The 23,030-nt window shown below is 48.5% G+C and overlaps 2 protein-coding genes across 2 annotated transcripts; one reads left to right on the forward strand and one right to left on the reverse strand.

The window, feature by feature from the left end:
- The first annotated feature begins 4,388 nt into the window (after positions 1-4,388).
- Positions 4,389-7,203, forward strand: NEU4 (neuraminidase 4). The gene is made up of 3 exons (XM_067538667.1): positions 4,389-4,589; positions 5,157-5,412; positions 6,116-7,203. The coding sequence occupies exons 1-3, from the start codon at positions 4,389-4,391 to the stop codon at positions 7,201-7,203; spliced, it is 1,545 nt and encodes a 514-aa protein (XP_067394768.1).
- A 7,947-nt stretch (positions 7,204-15,150) lies between these two features.
- Positions 15,151-20,471, reverse strand: TM4SF19 (transmembrane 4 L six family member 19). The gene is made up of 4 exons (XM_067538614.1): positions 20,295-20,471; positions 18,381-18,458; positions 16,107-16,276; positions 15,151-15,340 (listed from the first exon to the last, which is right to left on the reverse strand). Exons 1-4 carry the CDS (start codon positions 20,469-20,471, stop codon positions 15,151-15,153), a joined length of 615 nt encoding a protein of 204 aa, XP_067394715.1.
- Positions 20,472-23,030: the final 2,559 nt, after the last annotated feature.

The raw sequence follows: 23,030 nt of genomic DNA on the forward strand, positions 1-23,030 counted from the left end.
AGAACAGTTAATCAAGAATCCCAATCAGGATTTCCCTTCCTCTCCATGGTGCCCCAAACGAAAGAAGTTTGTGACAAAAGGTAGTCTGGTGTGAGAGAGGGATGCGATCTCTGTCATAGAGAAATAAGGGCTGGAGTCACAAATGGAATTAAAATGACTAACTGATGCAGTGCATGTGTGGCAGACCCAGAGAAATCCCAGACAGGAATTTACTACCTGCTCTTGAATGACACCATGTCTGCCTTGCAGAGCTGTTTGTCAGCACACTTGGTATGTCCGTCCAAATTTCATGTTAGATCGGGGAGAAATGTGAGGCAGGTAAAATCACTGACCTTTATGATTCTAGCTATTCCCTCCAATACCAGATTAAAAGAAATGCAATATGAACTAAGTCAGAGACTCCACACACTGCCATGTGCATGATATAGTGTGGGTTTCTCTGGTTTGCAACTAGGTATGGTGATTGGGAAACTTTAGATCACGTGCTCTGCAGTTTTCTGACTGGCCTGGCATTTCAGTGAGCCACTTTCAAAGATCAGCTGAAGGTCGCCGTTATGATCCATTGGAAGCCGTATCAGTTTTTCTTTGGGAGCTGTTTTTTCCCCCTCCAAGTACTATACATATTCTGCAAAAGTAACCCACGGCTTGACCGCTTCTTCTGGTGCCAACGTGCTACAGAGTGATGCAGTACAGAGAGGGTGCACCACCTTTAAACATGAACCAAAAGAAGAGGGAAGCTCTCTAGCTAGGCTTTGACTATCTTAAGATTATTCCTCCCCCCGCCTCCTCCCTTCCCGGGAGAGCTTTGCTTACATTTGACAAGGAAATGGAGCTAATCCTTGAAGTCAGCCCAGTTCAGGCATGTCAGTATCTCTCAGAACTGATATTTAACGTGTTTGACTGGGGGAAGTGCTCAAGGATTTATTATCTTGTGACTACACACACATACAAAGAATCTATTCAGAAGTTTGCATTTTTTTAGCCCTTAAATTATATGCAGGCTCTCCAGCTTGTCAATATTTGTCTGCTATTGTATACCGGGGGTTGGTTACGTACCATGAGCTAGATCCCCAATGTGACTCAGTTCAACTGTTAGGTGCTATTGACATGCTGAAACCCCCTGCTCAGCTGCCAGCTAAGTTTTGCTCGTGGGCATGTGCAAAGCCACCTGAGTCCTGCTCCTGCCTCACAGCTAACATTTCACTGGGCATCACAGGACAGGAGTGGACATATATATGAGTGACACCCAGTGGTTGGGGAACTCACCTGGGAGGTGAAAGACCCAGATTCATTCCCCTTTTCTGCCTGCCTTGGAGCACGGACTTGATCACGGGTCTCCTCCTGACCCCTGGGTTATTAGGGATGCGAGTTGTGACAAACGCCAATCTCCTGCCATACCCTTGGGAAACCTGACCTTATTGAATTAAGTATCTTTAGGGTCCCTTGTATTAAACGAAAGGTTTGTGTATAGTTGTGGCCCGGGATTGTATGTAACTATTCGAGGTCAGAGATGTGACAGACGTGAGACCTGGGGGGGTCCAAGGACAAAACTGAACAGTGGGCAGACAACAATGGACTCATGGAACAAAACATGTTAAGTGGTTTTTCTGGGGAATATCTAGGGGCAGCTGAATGCAGATTTCTTCTGCTTATGCAAGAAACCAGCCTTTTGAAGCGCTTCCCTAAGGAGCGGGCCTTGATCTGCTGCTCACCTATTACCTGAGGCCAAGATCAAAGGCCCCAACTGTATTAAGGAGACTAAACTATTCAGGGTTGTTCTGGTTCTGAATCTAAGACAGTTCTGAACTTATAACCCTCACAGGGAAAAGCCAGATGTGGGTGTTGAAGGCCTGACACGCACCAGAGCCAGAGGCTGTCGTTAGGGTGACTTCTGGTAAGGTTTTTAGCCTGCATGTAAGTTTTTGTTGTTTTTAATGTTTTCTCTGTAACGCTTTCCCCATAACAATAAAAGTTGTTGCTCATACAGGGCTGTGTGGTAACTCAGAACTGCTGACACTCACAGGTGTTCAGAGCCTTCAGAGAGCAAGCAAAGCGCAGACACTGGACTGTCTAGGCCAGCTGGCTCGCTGGGCATGTCATAGTGTAGGCTGGGAACTGTGTAGCCTGGGAAAACCCCACTCAGGAGGGAGAGAGACGCGAGTCTCGATGCAAGAGGAGTTGCTGAGGAGCCTAGAGTGGGTGCCCTTGGTGGACTGGGGGAGGGGCTGTACAGGTGCAGTTGCCCTGAACTGTGAGGGGAATCTCTCCTTCTGAAGCAGTGCCACTGTAGTCCAGTGACTGGAGCACTCAGCCGGGATGTGGGCACGTCAGCCTCAAGTCCCTGCGCCAGTGAATATTTATTCATAAAAACTGGACCAGCTTCTACAAGAGAGAGACCCCTCCCAGAATACCCAATCACCTGGCGGGTGGGTACTCACCGGGGAGGTGGGAGACCTGTACTGGAGACCTTGCTTCCAGTCCATCAGAGCTGGGATTTGATTCTCATGTCCTAGGTGAACGTTCCCACCAGCAGGGCGAGGGCCTCTCTCTCACTTCTTGCGAGAAAGAGCTGAGCTCGTTTAGGCAGGAGAAGGTTCCCAGGAGGAGGGAAGCACGTCCCTCTGGCCTCAGTCAGGTGCCAAGAGGCCCAGTTCAACCTAAGAACCTTGGTGGATCTGGGCCTTGAGCCCTGCCCCTTTTCTCTGCATTGCAGTTCACTCCTGGCTCCTTGCTTGGCATACTGGCTTCTGACATATCCCAGTTTTAGGTGCCTAGTTCTCCCCCTACATTAGATGGGGAGCCTGGTGGTCTACCCAGGGCCTGAGCATTCCACCATGCAGCGGGGGGTCTGGGAGCAAGGCGTAGCCGTGCTGAGCATTGCATCACCTCAGCCCCTTTGTGGATCTAGCCTGATCTCACGCTCAATAGTGTCAAGGTGTCCCTAGCTGTGTTGTGCTGTCCTCCCAAGAACGGTTGCACCACAACATGAATCACACACTGATTTTTTAATTTAACAGGGATTGGTCCAAGGGGTGGTTGCAGCTCCTCTTGAATACTTAATGCAAAAAAAGAGAGTGAAATCGGTCAGGGCAGATGATCGAAATGTTTTGACCCATGAATACACGACTGGAACCCCACATTCCTTGGGTTCCACATAGGGGCCAAGGCCGTTCCAGGCAGGGCTGAATGAATGGAACATAAGGATGGTCAAGGTGGTTTCCTGGAGGCACTGGCTGGTGACAGCAGGGTCATTGTCTGGAGGTGCCCCGTGGCCTGGCCAACCGGCTACCCTGGATATGGCCCATGATCCCAGCTGCCGAGGTGAAAGCAGTCCCTGATGTGCTCGCTCGTGCTAGGCAAATGTTCCATGCCCGGCCACGCACCATCCTGCAGCACTGACCAGCCTGCGTCCCGTGCTGAGCAGGTGTTGCTTGAAATCCCCTGCAGCATCTCCGGGGACCACTGTATTAAACTGATGCCTGGTTGCTGTACGATGGTGTTCTCCTCTATGGGGGAGGGTTACCATAGCTCCTCCAGGAACTAAAAACAGGGCAGGTGGGGGACGATTCCCCTGGGGATCTCTGAGGTCTCTGCACAGAGTGGGTCAAACTGGGTTTCCCAGAGACTCAACCAAAGCAAGGGCTTTTGATATAAAAAGGCTGAGTTTAAACTCATATGGGGCCTCCTTTCGGATCCAGCAAATAGCTGGGGGCCTTCTGTCTCAAGCGGGGCCCACCCCTTGCAGAAGGGTGGGAAAAGATGTTAGCCTGCTAGGGCCTGTCAGACTGATGGGTGACTCTGGACTGTTTAAATCTGGTTATTGTTTGTACATGTTTTCTCTGCCATGCTTTTACCTTACGAATAAAGATGCTTGCTAAGGGAGAGCTGGGTGGCAATGTGGGCCAGCTGGCAGCACGCTGCCCTCAGAGAGAGAGCAGCACTCAGGTGCTGGTTGTCACACAGGCTGGCTTGCTGGGGCCATCTCAGTTTAAGGCAGGGGCTGGGCAGCCTTAAAACCATTGGGCAGCAGAGAGCAGGAGAAAGGTCCCTACCTAGTAGGGCAACCAGATGTCCTGATTTTATAGGGCCAGTCCCAATGTTTGGGGCTTTGTCTTATGCAGGTTTCTATTACCCACCATCACCCATCCCGATTTTCACACTTGCTATCCGGTCACCCTATTGCCCGGAGACAGGTGATGGCTGGAGACCTGCGGCCTGACGGGGTACTCCTGGAATGGACCACAGCGTGCTGGAGGGTGGCGGGGGGAATGCAGGTGCAATTACCCTGAAACTGTGGCTCCGACATGTGCTTGTATTTTCCCGACATGTGCTTGCAATACCTTGTCCGTTTGGTGTGTCTGTGGTTTCTCTCCCTGGCTGCAGCCACGATGGGATCCCGCCATTTCCCAGCTCGCACCGTGCTGTTCGAGAGGGAGCCGAGCGGCGTGACTTATCGTGTCCCAGCGCTGCTCTACATCCCCTGCGTGGCAAAGCTGCTGGCCTTTGCTGAGGAGCGGCTGAGTATTGATGATGCCCAGGCCAACCTGCTGGTGCTGAGACAAGGGGCCTTCTACAGGAACTACGTGGAGGTGAGGAAGTCAGCTGCCTGGAACAGCAAAATAGTTACAGCCAAATGTGAGGGAATCCCCAGAGTCTCTGCATCACCCTTTCCCATCCCACTGGTGTCAGGGGACATTAGGGGACCAATGCGGGGTGGGGCTAGTGAACCTTTTGCTGGGACAATCCCTGTGTAACAGCGTCTTGGGGACTGTGGCAGCATGTTATAGCTTAGCGCAGCCCTCGGTCTTTTCTCCGTGGGGCTGTAAAATGGGGGAGGAGGGCTAAAGATAGTGTGACGTCAGCTTTGCTCCTGCCTGGAGCACGGCATAGCCGGCCCCAGGGAGCAGGCCCCGTGTGCCCGTTTGCTGTGCACGTGGCAGGGAGGCCTGGCGAACTCCCGTTTTCATGCAAGCAGTGCCCCCTCTGGCGCCAGCCGGGCGAGCAGCAGAAGAGAGGCTGGTGAAGGGGCAGAGCTCTGGCGAGCGGGTGGGAAGCTGGCTGAGGTGAGCTGGTTTGTGAGAAAGCAACGGCGGAGACGAGACGGGTGCAAGAGCATCAGTGCTAGCCTGTAACCCCACCCTGCCCTCTCCTGCTAGTGGGAAGACATGAGAGCACTCGACACTGCGACCTTGAAGCACCATCGGTCCATGAACCCCTGCCCCGTCTATGACGAATTCACAGGCATCGTCTTCCTCTTCTTCATTGCTGTGCTGGGCAAGACTCCCGAGGCCTATCAGATCATCACAGGCCAGAACGCCGCCCGCTTGTGCTACGTGTCCAGCTCCGACCAGGGGCAGAGCTGGAGCAAGGCCACTGACGTGACACAGACGGTCATTGGCAGGTCGATCGCAGGTACCCAGCCCCAGAGCGAGGCGGGGGGAGCGGGAGAGCCGGGAGGAGTTCAGAGAGGGGTGGGGCAGGTTGTTCTCTCCTGGCTTCCTAGCAAGCTGGGTGTGGGAGGGAGTGAGGAGGAAGCGCGCTTCCTGCAGCCCGGAGCTTTGCTTGCCCAGCGCTGGTGAATGACCAGGCCCAAGGCAATAGGGGCACCAGGAGAGGAGGTGGAGCAGTGGGAGGGAGTCAGCATCTATCAGGTTCTCTCTCTTTTGATCAGTTGTTGCCATGGGCAGGATACTTAAGGGGAAGAGGCTGATCACGCTGGCCCTGCATCTCCCCGCTCCACTCCCATTGCTGCAGGGAAGCCTGGCTTGCCCTGGGGTCTGCCCCTCAAACTCGGCTCAGCGACGTTTCTGGCTCTCGGCTCGGGCGCTAGGGGACAGCTGGGCTGCTCCCAGCTAGCACCATCTATGGCATCCTTGGCAGAGATGCTAAGGAGGGAATGAGGAGAAGCAGTCTCTGGAGCCCGGGGTAGAGGCACAATGATGGGGAGCAGAAGGGATGGTTGCCCTGCCCCGTGCTATGCTGGAGCCATTGGCCTCAAAGGCTCAGCTCCTTGCTCTGTCACTAAATGCGCTTCTAAGGCAAAGACAGTTAAGAAGGGAAGACGGAGAGGCTAGATGGGAAGGCTCATAACTCTTCTCTCTCCTTTTCTGCTCAGATTGGGCCACTTTTGCTCTAGGCCCTGGCCATGGAATTCAGCTCAAGTCGGGACGTCTGCTGCTGCCAGCCTATGCTTACCACATCGACTGCAAGGAGTGCTTTGGGAAGCTCTGCAAGACCACCCCTCACTCCTTCACCTTCTACAGCGATGACCATGGCCAGAGCTGGCGCTTCGGCGAATGCATCCCCAGCCTGCCTTCCGTGGAATGCCAGATGGTCTCTGTGGATGAGGAGGATGGCAGCAATGTCCTGTACTGCAATGCCAGGAGCCCTTTGGGCTTCAGAGTGCAGGCGCTGAGCATGGATGATGGAGCAGTTTTCCACTATGGGCAGCTTGTCCAAAAGCTGGTAGAACCCCCCCATGGCTGTCATGGCAGTGTCATCGGCTTCCCCGCCCCTCTCTTCTATACCCCAAGCAGCCCCCATTCATGGGGGAGAGCGCCTTGGCCTATCAATGGCTCAGATTGCCCACTGCTATCTCGAAAAATCACTAGACACTCTTACCTTCCTCTCTCTGAGGTGGCTGTTGAAAACCCAGCAGCCATGTCTTTGGGCAGCCAGCTGCAGAGCCACCAAGAGCCGACCGGATCTAACAAGCCCTGTCCTTCCAGTAGCCATCACGGGACCCATGGCGCCATGCCTTCAGCTGCGTCATGTGGAGGTCAGGGACAGCCTGACCCAGGAGCTGTTTCCAAATCCACTTTCCTCTTCCAAACCCCAACCTGGGTGCTCTATTCCCACCCAACAAGCTCCAGGTCACGGGTCGACATGGGGGTCTATCTCAGTACGTTCCCCAGGGATGCAGACAGCTGGACAGAACCCTGGGTCATTTATGAAGGCCCCAGTGCCTACTCAGATCTGGCCTACATTGAGCTGCCCTACTCTGAGTTCTCAGCCACTGGGATCCCAGCCATGGCTTTTGCTTGCCTGTATGAAAATGGGATGAGGTCCCCCTACGAGCAGATCTCTTTTAGTATGTTCACACTGTATGAAGTGATTCAGAACATCCCCCTGAAAGTTACATCACCAGGCCTCAAGCTCCTCTTGGATAAGAAAAGGAGGGGGAGGAGCTGTGTCATCACCTAGTGCTGTATCGCCATGGCACTCAGCTGCTTGAAGTGTGGTGTGGAACTCGCTATAAAGTGGCAGGAGGGATGCCTGCTTATTTGCATTCAGTTTGATAGTGGGCTGGATCCTCAGCTGCTATAAGGCGGCCCAGCTCCCCTGACATCAGTGCAGCTATGCTGCCTTACACCAGCTGAGGATCTGACCTACAGCTCCAACAAAGCTAGCACCAGGAAAACGTCAAGCCCAAGTCGCACAGCCAGAGTCACATGTCCTACTGACGTCAACGGGAACACATAATCAGGCTTGCTTGTGCAAGCAAGAGCTTGCAGGGCCCAGCTCAAAGCCTGGTTTAATGTCCTAGCAGGGGCTGTTGCTACTCAGATATACTGTGCATTTTTTACAAGTAATCACAAAAAAAATCAGTGCACTGTTACTCCACGGGGACGCACTTTAAAATAAGAGTGAACCATCCTGCCGGCTGATTGGGCTCAGATACAGTCTCCGTGGAGCCGGCTGACGTGGTAGCACTATTACACTCCTGCTGCCTAGGTGTAAGGGACACCACGACCTGCCCTGGCGAATGAGGCCCCGCATGCCTAATGGTGAGACAACTAGAAATTGCCGAAATGAGCTGTGCTGATCGTTCATCACCGGCTACAGCAGACATGCCCAGTTGTAACACTGTCAGAAAACCCGCCGACACCTTCAGCTGCACTGAACCTGGGCTCCTAATTATTGGAACAGCGAAAACACCCTCTTTATCATTCATGCCTGGGCTGTTCGCTGTCAGACCCTCACCAGAAGGCTGGTCCTGCGACGGGAAATTCCTCAGCTATTGAAGAAGTGTTTTCAAAATAAGTGAAGTTGGGCCTTGGCCCCATCCCTCAGGTTTGCACTTTTTGGCTGCAGTCTGGCTAGACTGCAAGCTGTGGCATGGCTACAGCACGTGTAGCCCTCTCTGCGCTGGATTGATGGAGGCAGCCTGCATCCAGCTAGCAGTGACACAGCAGCACAGGTGGCTGTATTGGCTAGTGCTGGAGTAGCTACCCAGGGCCCTGGTCAGGCTTGGACAAGCCATCCTGCCACCTGTGCTGCTATTCAGGACAGCCAGATGAAAGCCAGCACAGGTAGGGATATGCATGCGGCAGTCATCCTCTGACTACCGGGTGGACCGACCCAACGTTTGCCACCTACATCCATGCTCACCAGGCTACTTATTTAGGCGCCTAAATAGGAATCTAGGTTGATTTACTTTGCTCAGATTTGCAAAAGTTGTTTTTAACTGCTTCATTTGCCTCAGCTTGTGAAATGGGGCTAGTACTTGCTTTCTGATGTGTATAATGTGATTGGCGTGCATGGCATTTTACAGACCAGTAAGATGACAAGGTTCCTGCCTTGAAGAGCGTACAGTCTGTGACACAAATGGCAAAATAAAAAGCTGTAACAGACTGCGTGCTTGTGTGTGGTGAGGGGAGGGTCAGCTTTTCAGGCAGGAGCATCATTTACAGGCATTAGATCTGCCATTATGTTGTACTTTTCTCTTGTGTGTTAATGTCTAAGCTCCCTTCTAATCAGATACCAGCCATGAAGCAGCTCCCATCCAGGTCAGACTTGGACAGGTGAGGAAAAGAGGTGAGTAATGCGGATGGAATTTAAAGGAGCTGATTCCTAGAGTCCAAGGCCAGAAGCAAACACTGTGATCATCTGCACTGACCTCTTGTATAAGACAGGCCAGAGAACGGCCCCAAAATAATTCCCAGAGCACATTGTTTAGAGAAAAACAGCCAAGCTTGAGTTAAAAAGTGCCAGTGATGGAGAATCCACCACAACCCTTGTAAGTTCTTTCGATAGTTAATTACCATCACTGTTAAAAATCTACACTTCATCTCCAGTCTGTGTTTGTCTAGCTTCAACTCCCACCCATTGGGTCATATTAGACCTTTCTCTGCTTCCTTGAAGAGCCCATTATGAAATTGTTCTCCGTGTAGATACTTATAGCCTGTAACCAGGTCAAGTCACCCCTTTGCCTGTTCTTTGTTGCGCTAAATAGATAGACTGGGGGAGCTCAATCGCGATAAGACACATTTTCTAATCCTTTAAGCATTCTTGGGGCTCTTCTCTGAGCCCTCTCCCCCAATTTACCGACATCCTTCTTGAATTGTGGCACCAGAACTGGACCCAGTATTCCAGCAGTGGTCACACCAGAACCAAATACAGTGGTAAAATAGTCTCTTTACTCCTACTTGAGATTCCCCTCACCACAACCTCCAAACCTTTTTCACAGTCGCTGCTTCCCAGGATAGAGTCCCCCATCTTGTAAGAATGGCCGACATTCTCTATTCCCAGAGGTCGACATTGAGCCATATTAAAATGCATATTGTTTGATTGCACCCAGCTTACCAAGCGATCTACATCGCTTTGTATCAATGACACGGCCTCTTCATTATTTACCACTCCTCCGATTTTTGTGTTGTCTACAGACTTTATCAGTGATGATTTGATGTTTTCTTCCAGGTCATTTAATAAAAATGTTAAACAGTGTAAGGCCAAGAATCCATCTGTCTGAGACCCAATAAGAAACACACCCACGTTTGATGATGATTCCCTGTTTACAATTATATTTAGAGACCTGACAGTTAGGCAGCTTTTAACCCATTTAATATGTGCCATGTTCATTTTTATATCTTTCTATATCTTTCTATTTATATTTTTAATCAAAATATCATGTGGTACTAAGTCATATGCCCTACGGAAGTCCATTACGTCAATGCTATTACTTTTATCAACCACGTTTGTAATTTCATCAAAAAAGATATCAAGTTAACTAGACAGGAACTATTTTCTATATATAATGTTGCTTGGCATTAAATATATTACCGTCCTTTTATACTTTATTAATCAAGTCCCATATCAGCTGCTTCATTATCTTGACTGGGATCAATGTTAGATTCACAGGCCTGTAATTACTGGGGTCATCCCTTTTATCCTTTGTAACTGTGACCCTTCTGCCAGTCAGAGTCGGCAGCAACAATGGCCAGGTTCAATATCTAGGGGTACAACAATACAACACAAAGCTGGCTCGAGCCCCGCCATTAACCTGGGAAAATTACACACCACCCCTTGGGCACCTCTAGAGGCAACACTGCCCCTCTCGCAAGCACAGAGACTGAGTGTAGAAAAGAGACTTCTAATAAAAAGAGAAGGGGGGAAATTAACCTGGCATTAACTTGGGAAAACACCACAAGAAGGATTCACACACATAAAACCATGAGCAAAACACCCACACCACTTGCTCTGCTGCCCCACCAGCTGCCTGCTGCCTGGATGGCCATTGGCCACTCTGCCAGCCACTCCCGATGCACACCATCACCTTCTGCTGCCACCTGCTTCTCTACTGCGACCTCTGCAGATCAGTCTCCTGAAATTCCTCCCAGTGATTTTTAGCTCTTAGTGGATTTCAGCTCTAGTGATCACTAACAGAACAAAACGACTCCTAATGGAGCCTTAATTAGCTCTATCTTTGAACAGTGGCACGGGGCAGATCAAACCATGCCTAGAGCTCTTAAGCAAAGCCCATACCTCCCGGCAGGGACACCTGGCACCCCCCCCTCTACCTGTCTACATCCAAGCCTGCTGCTTACCATGTTCAGTTCAGATGAGAGTGTCCCTTCAATCAGGACAGGCTAAGCACAATTCTGCTGCTAAGAAGAACAACATTTCATTTCCCCTGCATCTAACACTAAAGTGATTTGTAACCCAACACCAGCCAAAGGACTCATTTGGGCAACGCAGTCCCATGGTGCTGAGAGCACCTAGGAAGGGCGGGTGTGCTCATGCAAACACAGTCTGGCTCTGAAGCCTGTTCCCCTCCCCGCAGCCAGCTTGGCAGGGGAGAGCCCATTCAGACCTGGCTTACATAACTACTGGCACAAGATGAGCTTTCCTCCAGCCCTGTGGAAGATGAGGGTGATGGGCACAGACGGAGGCGAAGGCTGGCCTGAGCTTAGGGGTCAGTGTGGAATTGTGTGAGAGAGGTAAAGGGGCAGGTTAGCTGTGGGGCGCGGGCAGAGGACAGGCTAGGGAAGGGGGCAAAAGCAACGCTGTATAGCGCACGGAGGTTGGGTAGGAGGCGCGTCATGAGGGACGTGTAGCTAGAGCCACGATTATTTTACCAGCAGATTTCTGGCAAGGGTTGGAAGGGAGGGGGCTGTGAGTGCGTGATGAGGACTGAATGGCAAGACAGTCGATTGATAATGGTTATTGCCACTGATATTGATAAACTTCCACTTGGGCTAGGCTGAGACCACTAAGCTTTGGTTGCCTGGGCAGAAAACGGATGGCACCCATCCCAAGTGCTGCCATCTCTTTAATGGCCTAACGGAAAAGAAAGGAAAAGGCTGTAGGCACCACATTTCTGACCTTATTACTTCTGCCTAAGGGGCTGGAAAGCAGATAGAGATATGAGAGAGCGAGGATAGTCTTTTAGGTGGTGTTGAAGATGTCACCAGAAGTAATAGGCAAAGACCCCATCTGCCTGCTACCACACAGGAGTGTGTGTTAGAAACCTCTACATATGGAGACATCCTGCCCCGCACCCTCCATCACATTCTGGCTAGAGGTGAAGACGCCACTCCTGGGCCATAGCAATCCTCTAACCCTTTAAACCATCCCTTAAGCCTGCCAGGTTGGGCATCGCTTGCTCCTCTATAAAAAGATCAGGAGGAGGAAGTCGCAGTAGAATTTGTTTTCTTATGCCTTCTAGGGACGGAGGGAAGCAGCCACAGCAAAGCATAGCATAGCTCCCCCCGTGGGGCCTGGACAAGTTCTGCATTCATGATGAGTGAATTGGATGGCCCCAGACTGGCTTACTGTTGAAGGACAGGGCTCGATATTAAAGTCCCTCATTCTTGGATATCATGGTTAAAAACTGTGCCATGTTCTGACAAAAAAGGCCAATAAAACCTATTCAGTATCGATATCCGTGTAAACAGTGTTTGGCTGTATCTGTTCTGTCCATCCATTCAGCATGGATCTGATCCAGTACCTACTAAGTGTCCAGGGAATGTACCTGATTGACTTTAGTGGGCATTGGGTTGGACCCCAGGAGCCTAGAGCAAGGCATCATTGTGCTTCCCCATCTGACCTCAACTGCAGGAAATATCGCCCCCAAGAAGTGGACTCACTCGAGTGTCTAATTTACAAGTCGTAAACTATGTCATTCTAAGTTGTCATAGGCAGACATAAGGGAAGGGGGAAGAGATGGCCTCATTTGCTCCGCCTCTGGGGAGAGCAACCCTCAGTCTCGACCCAGAGCCCAGGAATTGGTTTCTCTCTCCTCAGAGATGCCCAACAACGACCAAATCCATGGAAGCATCCGGAAGGCTCCTGCTCAGTTTGTCTAAATGCAGATTTATTAGGTCAAATTAATTAAATACAAGAGAGTGAAAAAATAAACCACCTTTCAGACTAACGTCACAATAAATATCAGCACACGGGCTACAGTTGTGAGGGTTGTGCAAACAGGGAAAATGGGCTCATACCTATTTTGCTTCTTTCTGATGCATAAAGGTTAGAAAGGTTATTGGTCCCAACTGGTGCCCCCTTCCATTCCTGTGTCCTTAGCAAAAATGTCAGCTCAAGGATCACAGGGTCCATCCGTAGTCTCTCCTCCCCATGCTGTTAATCAGCAGGCCTCCGAAAGGCCACTTTCAAAGGTCAGTTTGCAGCCACTATCCAGAGGCCTTGCCTCAGTACAGCCGAAACCACAGGGTGGGAAACTCCAGATCAGATGACTCGGGATTCATTTGTTCTTCAAACGGCTCCCTCACATGTGCAGAATCTGTCATGTCTAGAGCCTTAGTTCTTGGCTTCTTTCCAGGCTTGCAGAGTCTTCCACCCTTGACGAAGGATCTCTGCATTTCCTGAAGGAACATCGCACCCTTCCCAGACTAAAGTACACAGCTAGCATGGATTATTCCCACTTCCTCCTTGGTCTGTGCCTGGAGAAATCAGAGGGAGTTCATATAATGATCCCAGCAATTCAGTACAACATGTTCACACAGAAACGACGTCAAAGCTCCATATTACAAAAGCACATGTCTGATGTCCAGCTTGGGATCCACAAAGGAGTAATACGGTGGCAGTGAGTCTATTCTGTATTAAATATCCTTGTAGTGATCAGCTGACATGTCTATCCAGTAGACCATGATTGGTTTAACAGTTGCACAGGTGTGGGTGGTGCAGGCAACTCAAAGCTCTGGGATGATCTCCCATTTGCAAACGCCACTTCTACTCTGCACAGCAAAATCCAGGCAATACAGGAATCTGATGTGCACTGAACCTGCAACAAAATCAAACAAGTAAATCAACTTACATTATCACACCTTAACCTCACCTGCAGTGATTTAGACCCAAGGAGAGCCCAGCAAGGATATTCCATGTCTAAATGATCTGTGCCCTAGATCTAAACATCTGGCAGCTTCCCAGATCTGTTCGGAGCAGCTCTAGCTGGCATGTCGGTGAAATTACACTGCACCAGTGCTAGCATCCATGGAGCAGCCCCAGGGCAACATTAGATTGATTTCGTGAAAATCCTCAGTGTAGATAAGGCTTTACAACAACATTTGGGTTTTGTTCAGCTTTCCTTCTCGGCTGCTAAGGCCTGGGCAGGCTCGACTGGGAATAATAGTGGGTTTATAGAGCTAGCTTCATTTGATTGGTGTTAAGTGAGGTTTTTTCCAATGTAGCCACAGTTTGACACTTTTAGTTCAATGTTAGCAAGTCAAACTATAGCATAGGTTCCCCCCAGTTTTAGATTGATCAGTTTAGCACATGCTAAAATTAGGTGTGGCAGAATTTGAAATTTAAAAAAAAATAATGTTGGTGGATAACATCAATGTTTATTTTAAAACATTTTTTTTCTGATTTTTATCTATTTTAATTTTCACAGTTGTGTAAGGTTATAAGCGGTTTACATTTTTCCCCCAATTTGTATTGATTTAAATGTTCACAGTTGGGGGAAATTATCAGCCAATAATTATTTAATGACAGTAGACCGCGAGATTCAAAAAAGTTAAAACAAATTGTCACAATATGTGACAAATGTGTCAAAATATACAAAGTAAAATGTTTTCTTCATTGCTCTGTGTGTGTGTGTGTATGTGGTGAAATCGACATTTACCGATAAAAATCGAATCCTTCCACGTCTATCTAAAATACATCACACCTTTAAATCATCGTCTAGACAAGGCCTGATTTATTCTACTGGCTGAACTATCATCACATTCTTGCCTGTCCCTATTAGCATTTGCCATTGGCTGAAAAAAAACCCAGCCTGGAGGGAATATTCAGGGAGATTTCTTTTTCTGCCACTGGATTCCTAATATTGGGATTGACCTGGCCATGTGTGGGAAGAAAGGACAGCCATGGATGCCTTGGTCTCGTCTGAGCACTGGCTCTATCTGAGCACTGCAGAGCCCTATTACACTGCACAGCCACTGCGGGCCTGCAGTGAGAACATCCATTGATCCAGTGTAGCAAGGTGCACTGCAGGGCGTATCTCAGTCCAGATGCTACTCATCATCAGCTTTGAATGTTACGCTTCCACCCAGGGCTGCCTCTCACACAGCTGGCCCATAAATAGACTCCCAATCCGTCACTCCAGTCCAGTAAAAGGAGGGCTTTGGGCCAGGCAGCAGCTGTGTTCTCATACTGTCCTCCACTTCCTGGCCTCTCCATCACATTGTACCTCGCACTGATACATAACTCCACACCCATGCGGTGCAGGATCAAGCTGTTATTGTGCATCATGCCTGAGCAAAAGACATCTCAGCAACAGGATGCAGTACTCAGGCCATGCGGGAAAGCCCGCAGGAGTTTGTGCCTGAAATCCTTGGTGGCTCCATTCACACAGGGAGAGAAGATGAGGAAAAGCAGTAACAGGAAGTTGTTAGGAATTGAAGTTACCTATTTGCCTTCACATAAGCCACAGAGGCATCCAAAGAAGCCATTGATGATCTGAAGAGAAGTCAGAACCATCTCGACCACGCTGATGACCAGCAGAACGGAAAAGAAGTAGACATTCCAAGCTACAATGTTGCGGGGCTCAAGGCAGACTGAATTCCAGAGCGACTGGTTATACAAATAATTCTGAGTCCTTAAAGAGAGACACTGATGAGACAGTGATCGGACAAAGACATTTGAAGGGATGACATGCAGCTGATAGTGTAAAAAAGTGTGTGTGTATCCATTTTGCTTCACTGTGATGGATAAAGGCAGCCTGCTATTTTTTTAACTTTAAAAACAACATGAATCTAAGCTGATCTTCCTTGTCATTTCCGAAGGACCCCGAAAGGGTCTCAGATTTGTGTATTGTGAGCACTGAGGCTTGAATTATAAAACTTTAACAAATACTTCTTTCCTCCAAAATGTTCATTAGCCATTGGAGTTAAATAACAAAAGCAGGAAACACTACAAATGCCTTCCACTGACAGTCACTCAGTTTGGGCACATGGCTCTTGTTAATGTAATAATTTCAGTGCTTCCCCAGGCACCACAGAGCCATCCCAGCTAGACAGGACCTGAATTTCTAAGGGAAAAAACACACCTCTCACCCTTAAAAACACCTTTCACACCTATCTTTATATAGTGTTAGGACAGAAGAGGGGAAAAAACAGCCTACACCCCCATTGCAGGTTATCTTTAGTGGTCATTCAGCCCAGACTGCCCCCTCCCTGCCCCTCCCAGCAAGCCAGCTTGCTGTAATGCTGGTTTAGTCAGCAGGAGGAAAACTTTACTGTTCAGTGTTACAAATTTTGTTGAACGATGAATCATTAAAGTTCTTCTTCAGATTGTTGGATTAAGGGCAGCAATGAAGCTTTTTTCTTTTTTTAGCCCTACTTCTGACCGGGCATAACAACTACCTGGCGTGGAAGGCCTGGTTATCCATGTTTATGAAAGGATAATCCCACTGCGGGACTTCGGTCTGATTGTATAAACAGAGGGGTCCATTTGTCAAGCCCACACCCGACATGATAAAGCAAGCAGCAGATCCCAGCAACGCCAGCCCCGATAAAACAATGGAAAGGAACATCTGTGGGTAAAAGACACAGAAATGAACTTGTAATTCCAGGTGGGTCACACGTCTATCCTCAAATTCCAGGAGTCCTGTATGGCTGGACCTACCATTGGCAGAGACTGGAGCAATGAGAAACAGCCAAGGGGTCGAGATGAAATCTAATGGCCTCAGATGCTGCAATTAAAACTGCTGGAAGAAGCTAGGAGACCTTGCAGCTCTGGTGTGATTTTAACCCAGGGAGTCACTGCAGACAGCCAGGTGAGAGCTGTGTCTTGGCTTCCAGACAGTTTCTTTACAACTGCAACACATGTCCTATTCCCCACTGCCCTGCACCTTCTGTCACCATTTACAACTGCATGAGGTGGCTGTAAAACGCTGGCAAATCAGAACTGGAGGAGAATACACAAGATGGAAGGCTATAGAGAATCAGGCCCTGTGCTCTGTAACCCCTTCCTGACACAGCAACCCCTTTATCACTCTGAAAACAATCACATCAGCCCCATCGCTTGATTCAACAAACAGCCCCAGCTCTGCCCTTGTCGTTCTTCTCTTCCACCTCAACCTGCTCATTGACATTTGGCAGCAAGGCACAGAGCCCATGTGCAAAAGTGGCCGTTGATTGTGCGGGCCTCATTTGTGAAACCCATGGTCTGATTTGCAAAGGCGCTGAGCACCCACAACTCCAGCTAGGGGCCATCGGTGCTGCAGGCACTCAGCACCGCACATCCAGCCCAGGGTTTAGCTGAGGTTAGTCCTGCTTTGAGCAGGGGGTTGGACTAGATGACCTCCTGAGGTCCCTCCCAACTCTAATTTTCTATGATTCTGTGAACTCAGCAGCTCCTTTTGAAAGTCTGGCCTTTGTGTACGAGACTGTTGTGATGGGAGCCTATGCTCCCCTTGGGAGCCAGCTTCGTGCTCTCCCAGAAAGATGGATTTGCACAAGATAACCTAAGAAAGGGGTATGGGAATTACCCATCAAGCCCCATTAGGGCAGACACACTGGCTATTTCCTGCCATTGTCAGGCATGGCCCTTTAAAAAGCCAAAGGATTGCAAAGTGGAGAAAGACTGGCTCCTTGCTTCTGCAGGCTAGAGGCAAACGAATAGCTCCAGCGCTGGATTTTTGTGTCTGTTTTGCCTAGTGGCCAGTGGGGAACACAGCAGTGAGCAATGTCCATGGTCCTATTATTGCACAAGTTCTTGTGAAAATAAAATTCAGATCTGCATTTGGGAAAGGGCTGTGTGCTTTTTACCACCAGAGACGGAACACACCAGGGCCCTGGACCTGTGGGCTGGGTGCGGAGATGCTGGATAAAAGGGGACTTGCAAAATGAGGGGTTAGCTTTTCAAGCAGCGCATCACCACCCTCATCAAAAGCCTCCTACGCGTGATGATATCAGTAAAACAGAGAGGCAGAATGTGAATCTCTGTGGGGGTGGCGTGCGGACCTTACCCCACACAAGCACGCTGAGTGCAAGTCTCCGGTGCTATGCAATTCACACCCCAGTGCATGAAGGGAGGGCCAAAAAAGCCATGGGACCAGCTGGATGTGTGCTCACTCTCTGTGGTCCCCACAATCTGGAGTAGCTGAGCCCCCGCAAGCTGTAATGGTTTTAGCCTCAATGTCCTGTGAGGTGGGGGGGGATCCATTTCACAGATGAGGAATCAAGGCCCAGAGTTCACACAAGGGCTAACAAGGGCGGCACAAAGGGGAACCCCCAAAATGCCTGTAACTGGGGTGAAAAGGGAGGGGGTGGGACCCCAGCAAACACGGTGCGCAGGGCCCCAAATTTCTCTTGACAGGCCTGGTAGAGTCCAGGGTGGCACAAGCAGTGAAAGCCACATCTCCCGAGTCCCAGTCTAGTACTCTAACCACTGAACCGCCCTTCCTCTCTTTGCCACGTAATTAGTGCTCGTTGGGCTGTCTCATCCCTCCTGTACACAGTGGCCCGTTTGGGACATAAGCCAAGGAACTTTTCTTTCTACTTGTCTGCAAAAAGTCTTGTTCTCTTCCAGAGCTATCCTAACACCGCACCGTTAAATCTGGCTGCTTGGCGACAGTCTGCTTCTGCAGCTAAAATAAGAACATTTTCCAGAAGTCAAATGAATCTCTGGCTTACATTCCGGCAAGTTCCGCAGTCGGAAGAGCGGCCACATCGCCATCCAACAGCTGTGATCTGAGCTGCAGCCAGAAGAACCTGAGTGAGGAGGAAATGATTCAGGATGAATGGGACAATCCAGTCTGCTGGCAGGGCATTCTTTCCCTTATTCAGCATGGAACATTTATTAACTAGCCTTCTCCCCAGTCTTACAGGCTCCCAATCCTGCAACAAGATCTGTGGCTGGACTCTCGTGCCTACACAGAGCACCACTGAAGTCACCCAGAGAGGTTCTGGTGGGCATGGAGCTCCTGGAAGGATTAGGGCCAAAAGTTAGAATCCTGGAAATACGGCTTCTGTCTAATATCTGTCTGCAACATCTAGGTGGCTGGTTGTGAGTGTGTGTTTTGCTTTCAGAGCAAATGTTCTGATGCGTACAGAAAGTTAGAAATGTCAGAAGGCCTGACATTTCGAAGTAGTTATCCACCACCGTCTTTTTATTCTGTGTTTGTACAGAGCCTACCGCCTAGCCCAGGTCAATAAATCGGGCTCCTAGGTGCAACAGTAATACAAATAAACCACAACAAATTGGTTAGGCAAATAGCAGAGAAATAATTCACAATGAAATAGAACTGGCCTGGGACTACAGACACCTGAGTTCTATTACCAGGGCTTCGTCAGTGGCAATGTGTGACCCTGGGAAAGTCACTTGATGTCTATGTGCTTCAGTCACCCTACCTGTAAGATGAACATAACACATACCTTTAAAGCAGCCGGCATTAGAGGATGGAGTCCTGGACTCATCAAAGTCTATGGAAGTTTTGCCAAGGACATCAAGGAAGCCAGGCTTTCACCCCCATAAAGTGATTTTTCTCTAACAGCAAAATACTATTATTTTATAACTGCTCAAAACCAGCTAAGGACTTATTGCAAACAATCGAATAGGAGACTTTTTCAGTTTTACTGGCACTAGCACAACACACCAGTTGGTTTCAGTATAACCATCTGGGAGCAGAGCTGGGCAAACAATAAAAAAAGTTCCTTTAAAAGCATCCCAGAATTCATCAAATAAATTATTAGATTATTGTTGGTCAAGCATTTCCATCCCAGCCCTGGCCAGGGCACCTGGTCACACTGCAATGGTTCAGAGCAAAGCACTGCCATTTTCGGAAAGCTTTCTTGGAAAAGAACAACGGTTTCACTCAATGGCCTGACGGTGTCACTGTGAATCTCTCTAGTTCCCCAAATAGCCTCAATGGAAAGCAGGGTCAAGAAGGCTGGATTAGCAAATACAGAAATTACTAGCACCAAGTAGACAGGCCAAAAAGGAGACACGGAAGTGATTCTAGCTAATGTGCATTATGCCAAATAAGGACATGATAAGGGGGGAAAAGAGTAATTATTTTAATCTATTCATTGTTCCAAGAGGTTTGTAAATATGTGATATTATAGCTGGATTTTCTTTTCTATTACACTAACAAAGCCTGCGAAAGCTGAGGTGAGCCTTTCCGCTGCCTTCAGGTCAGTAAGTGGGAGAAGTGTATTCGCTTCAGTCACCAGCATACAAAGCTCTGAGGAAAAGGGGGAAGTACTGACATCCTGAAGCATTTTCTAAGGCTGCCCTGATCTTCCAGTCTGACCTGCTGTCTAACACAGCCCATAGAATGTCAGCCAGGGGTTCTAGCCTGGAGCCCAATACTTCCACAGCTTACCATCTTACCCATTTTGCAGATGGGAAAACTGAGGCACGGAGCGGGGTGCTCAAGGTTACCCAGCAGGGCAGTGGCAAGGCTAGGAGAAGAAAACAGCTATTTTGAGTCCCAGTCCAGTGTCCTACCCACTGTGTCCAAGCCTTGGTCCTGTGTCTCCCTTAAATGTTCTGTCCACACACGTGGAGGGAAAGGGAAAGGAGTGCAAAGGAGTCACAGCACTTACAATTATGCCTCCTCCCCAGACTCCTGGCACTTGCATAGCCTGCTTGGTGATGTGGCCCTCCTTCAGATAGCTCCACGTCCAGCTGGGGAAGAGGAGGAGGACATTGGCAGCAATGGAAAGCACACCCAACGCAATGAGGCATGGGCCCAGAATCCGAGTGCACTTCCCTACACACATCATCGGCAAGCCAGTGAGCCCTGCACAGAGGGGAGGGAAACAAGGAATGATTGCATTTCACACGCTCCTGATCAGTTCCTCAGCAGGTAGAAATCAGTGTAGCACCAGTGACTTCTACAGGGCTCCGCTGAGGGTCTGACTCCCATTCTGGGTTTGCATGCGGTCTATATGCCATTTCTAAGTTTTACTGAGGTACTGAAGTTACTGTATAACTTCCATCTGAAAATCCTCTCTAACAAGGGTGGGAATATCCCTTTTCCTGCACTTCATGACAAAAATCAACTGCTAAGAGATTTAAGCAGTTAGATTGATTGTGCCCTTTCCTGAAGTCTATAGATTACGACTTAGCATACCAAATCCAGTAGAGAAAATATCTGGTCAATAAAGCAAAATATCTTGATCTTTCATGATACATCATCCATAACTAACTTTAAAAAATCCAACCCTAAAGAATCAAAAATGAGAGGGCAATTAGACAATTTCATAAAGGATATGAAAATAAGCAAGAATTTGCCCAATCACGGCATTAACTCAACAATATCAGCAATATCTAGAGTTCGTATCTAGGTATCTCGTACCACTTTGCATCCAGAAAGCTCAAAGCACTTTACAAAGGAGGTCAGTAGCATTGTCACCCCCATTTCACCCCTGAGGAAATGGAGGCACAGAAAGGTGCAGTGATTGCCAAGGGCCATTCAAAGTCAGTGGCAAAGGTGGGAATAATAACTAGATCCCCGGAATCTCAGTCCCATGTTCTAGTCACCGTGTTTAAGCAGCTTCTGCTGTTACAGCAAGCTAAAAAAGGAGCCCATCAAGGTCAAAATCTACTGGCCAACACTGGGAATGGTTGGAGGCTCTCTTTCAAGTGGGGGCTAAGACTGAAAGATATTGATCTGCATCAAAGTTGGCTCCTGGGTAGATTCTTGGATTTCCAAACCAACTAAATGGTACAGCTTTATGGATCCATAATGACAGCTGAACAAATCTTTGTATCTCTCATGTGCTATTGCAGAGATCTCATAAAGTCAATATACCGGAGTGGGATTGCAATGTTAGTAATGTCCCAGATCAGAGAGACTATTTCTTGCCAAAAAAAACCCCACATAGCTTATGATAAAGAAAGAACATATCTAAATGTTTAAGGGTTTTTCGCCTTCCTCTGTAGCATGGGGCATGGGTCACTTGCTGGTGGATTCTCTGTACCTTGAAGTCTTTAAACCATGATTTTAGGACTTCAGTAATTCTGTAACAGGTTAGAGGTTTATTACAGGAGTGGGTGAGTTCTGTGGTTCTATGGCCTGCATTGTGCAGGAGGTCAGACTGGATTATCATATTGAGACTAGATGATCATATTGGTCCCCTCTGACCTTAAAGTCTGAAGTCTATGAGGCTGCAGAAGAGAAGAGTGAGGGGGGATTTGATAGCAGCCTTCCACTGCTTGAAGGGGGGGTTCCAGGGAGGACGGAGCTAGGCTGTTCTCAGTGATGGCAGATGACAGAACAAGGAGCAATGGTCTCAAGCTGCAGTGGGGGAGGTCTAGGATGGATATTAGGAAAACTTTTTTACTAGGAGAGTAGTGAAGCACTGGAATGGGTTACCTAGGGAGGTGGTGGAATCTCCATCCTTATAGGTTTTTAAGGCCCGGCTTGACAAAGCCCTGGCTGGGATGATTTAGTGGGTGTTGGCCCTGCTTTGAGCAGGGGGTTGGACTAGGTGATCTCCTGAGGTCCCTTCCAACCCTAATATTCTATGATTCTAACTCAGCCAGAGGTGAGGGGTTTGTTACAGGCATGGGTGGGTGAGGTTCTGTGGCCTGTGATGTGCAGAAGATCAGACTAGATGATCATGATGGTCCTTTCTGACCTTAAAGTCTGTGAATCTATAAGATAATAAATCCTAGAGAGATTTATTATCCCTGTGTTGGTCCAACCAACAGATCTTCTCCAGAACAGTTTCTACTACCTGATCAGTTTCTTTACACGTATTCTTCCCTGCCCCCAAATCCCCCTTGCTTATAATGCTTCAGGCTTCCAGTCAAGAACAGAAACGAAGCCATGCAACTTTGCAAACAAATCACACAGCTGAAACAGCGAATTCTGACTGGATACTCAAAGAAACTGGTCATCAAACTGGTCATGGCAACTGTAGGTTTAAATATGTTTATACAAAATCAGTTACAAATAAGAAAAACACCATGATCTGTTCATGGTCAATATGAAAACAGAAGGGACAAATCTAATCAAACTGTTTGCATTGAATACTTTGACCAGCTCCACTTAATGACACTTTGCCTTGTCTCTCCAAAATTTCACTGGGAATATATTTACAAAGTAGCAATGAACGTCATTTGGTAACTTTAGGACTATTTTCATCTCATTTACACTAGTGTGAATCCAGTCATGCTACTGAAGGCAACTGAGGTACCATGGATTTACACTGGTATGACAGATTAGAATCTGATACAGTGACTTTACCAGAATTGTGAAGCTCAGTGACCAGATTTAGTCTAAGGGACAAGTCCTCACACCAGTTTATACTGTTTAAACTGGAGATTGTGGC

Source organism: Emydura macquarii, unplaced genomic scaffold, assembly GCF_026122565.2.
Source record: "Emydura macquarii macquarii isolate MOO-44397 ecotype Brisbane River unplaced genomic scaffold, CSIRO-AGI_Emac_v2 contig_499, whole genome shotgun sequence".
NCBI classification, from domain to species: domain Eukaryota; kingdom Metazoa; phylum Chordata; order Testudines; family Chelidae; genus Emydura; species Emydura macquarii.

Coding starts and splice junctions, on each gene's coding strand:
- TM4SF19 (XM_067538614.1), bottom strand. CDS start 20,471: ATGTGTGTAGGGAAGTGCACTCGGATTCTGGGCCCATGCCTCATTGCG. Junction 18,459..20,294: donor TCTGGGGAGGAGGCATAATT/GTAAGTGCTGTG, acceptor CTCCTCACTCAG/GTTCTTCTGGCTGCAGCTCA. Junction 16,277..18,380: donor ACTGCGGAACTTGCCGGAAT/GTAAGCCAGAGA, acceptor TTTTACCCACAG/ATGTTCCTTTCCATTGTTTT.
- NEU4 (XM_067538667.1), top strand. CDS start 4,389: ATGGGATCCCGCCATTTCCCAGCTCGCACCGTGCTGTTCGAGAGGGAG. Junction 4,590..5,156: donor TCTACAGGAACTACGTGGAG/GTGAGGAAGTCA, acceptor CTCTCCTGCTAG/TGGGAAGACATGAGAGCACT. Junction 5,413..6,115: donor CATTGGCAGGTCGATCGCAG/GTACCCAGCCCC, acceptor TTTTCTGCTCAG/ATTGGGCCACTTTTGCTCTA.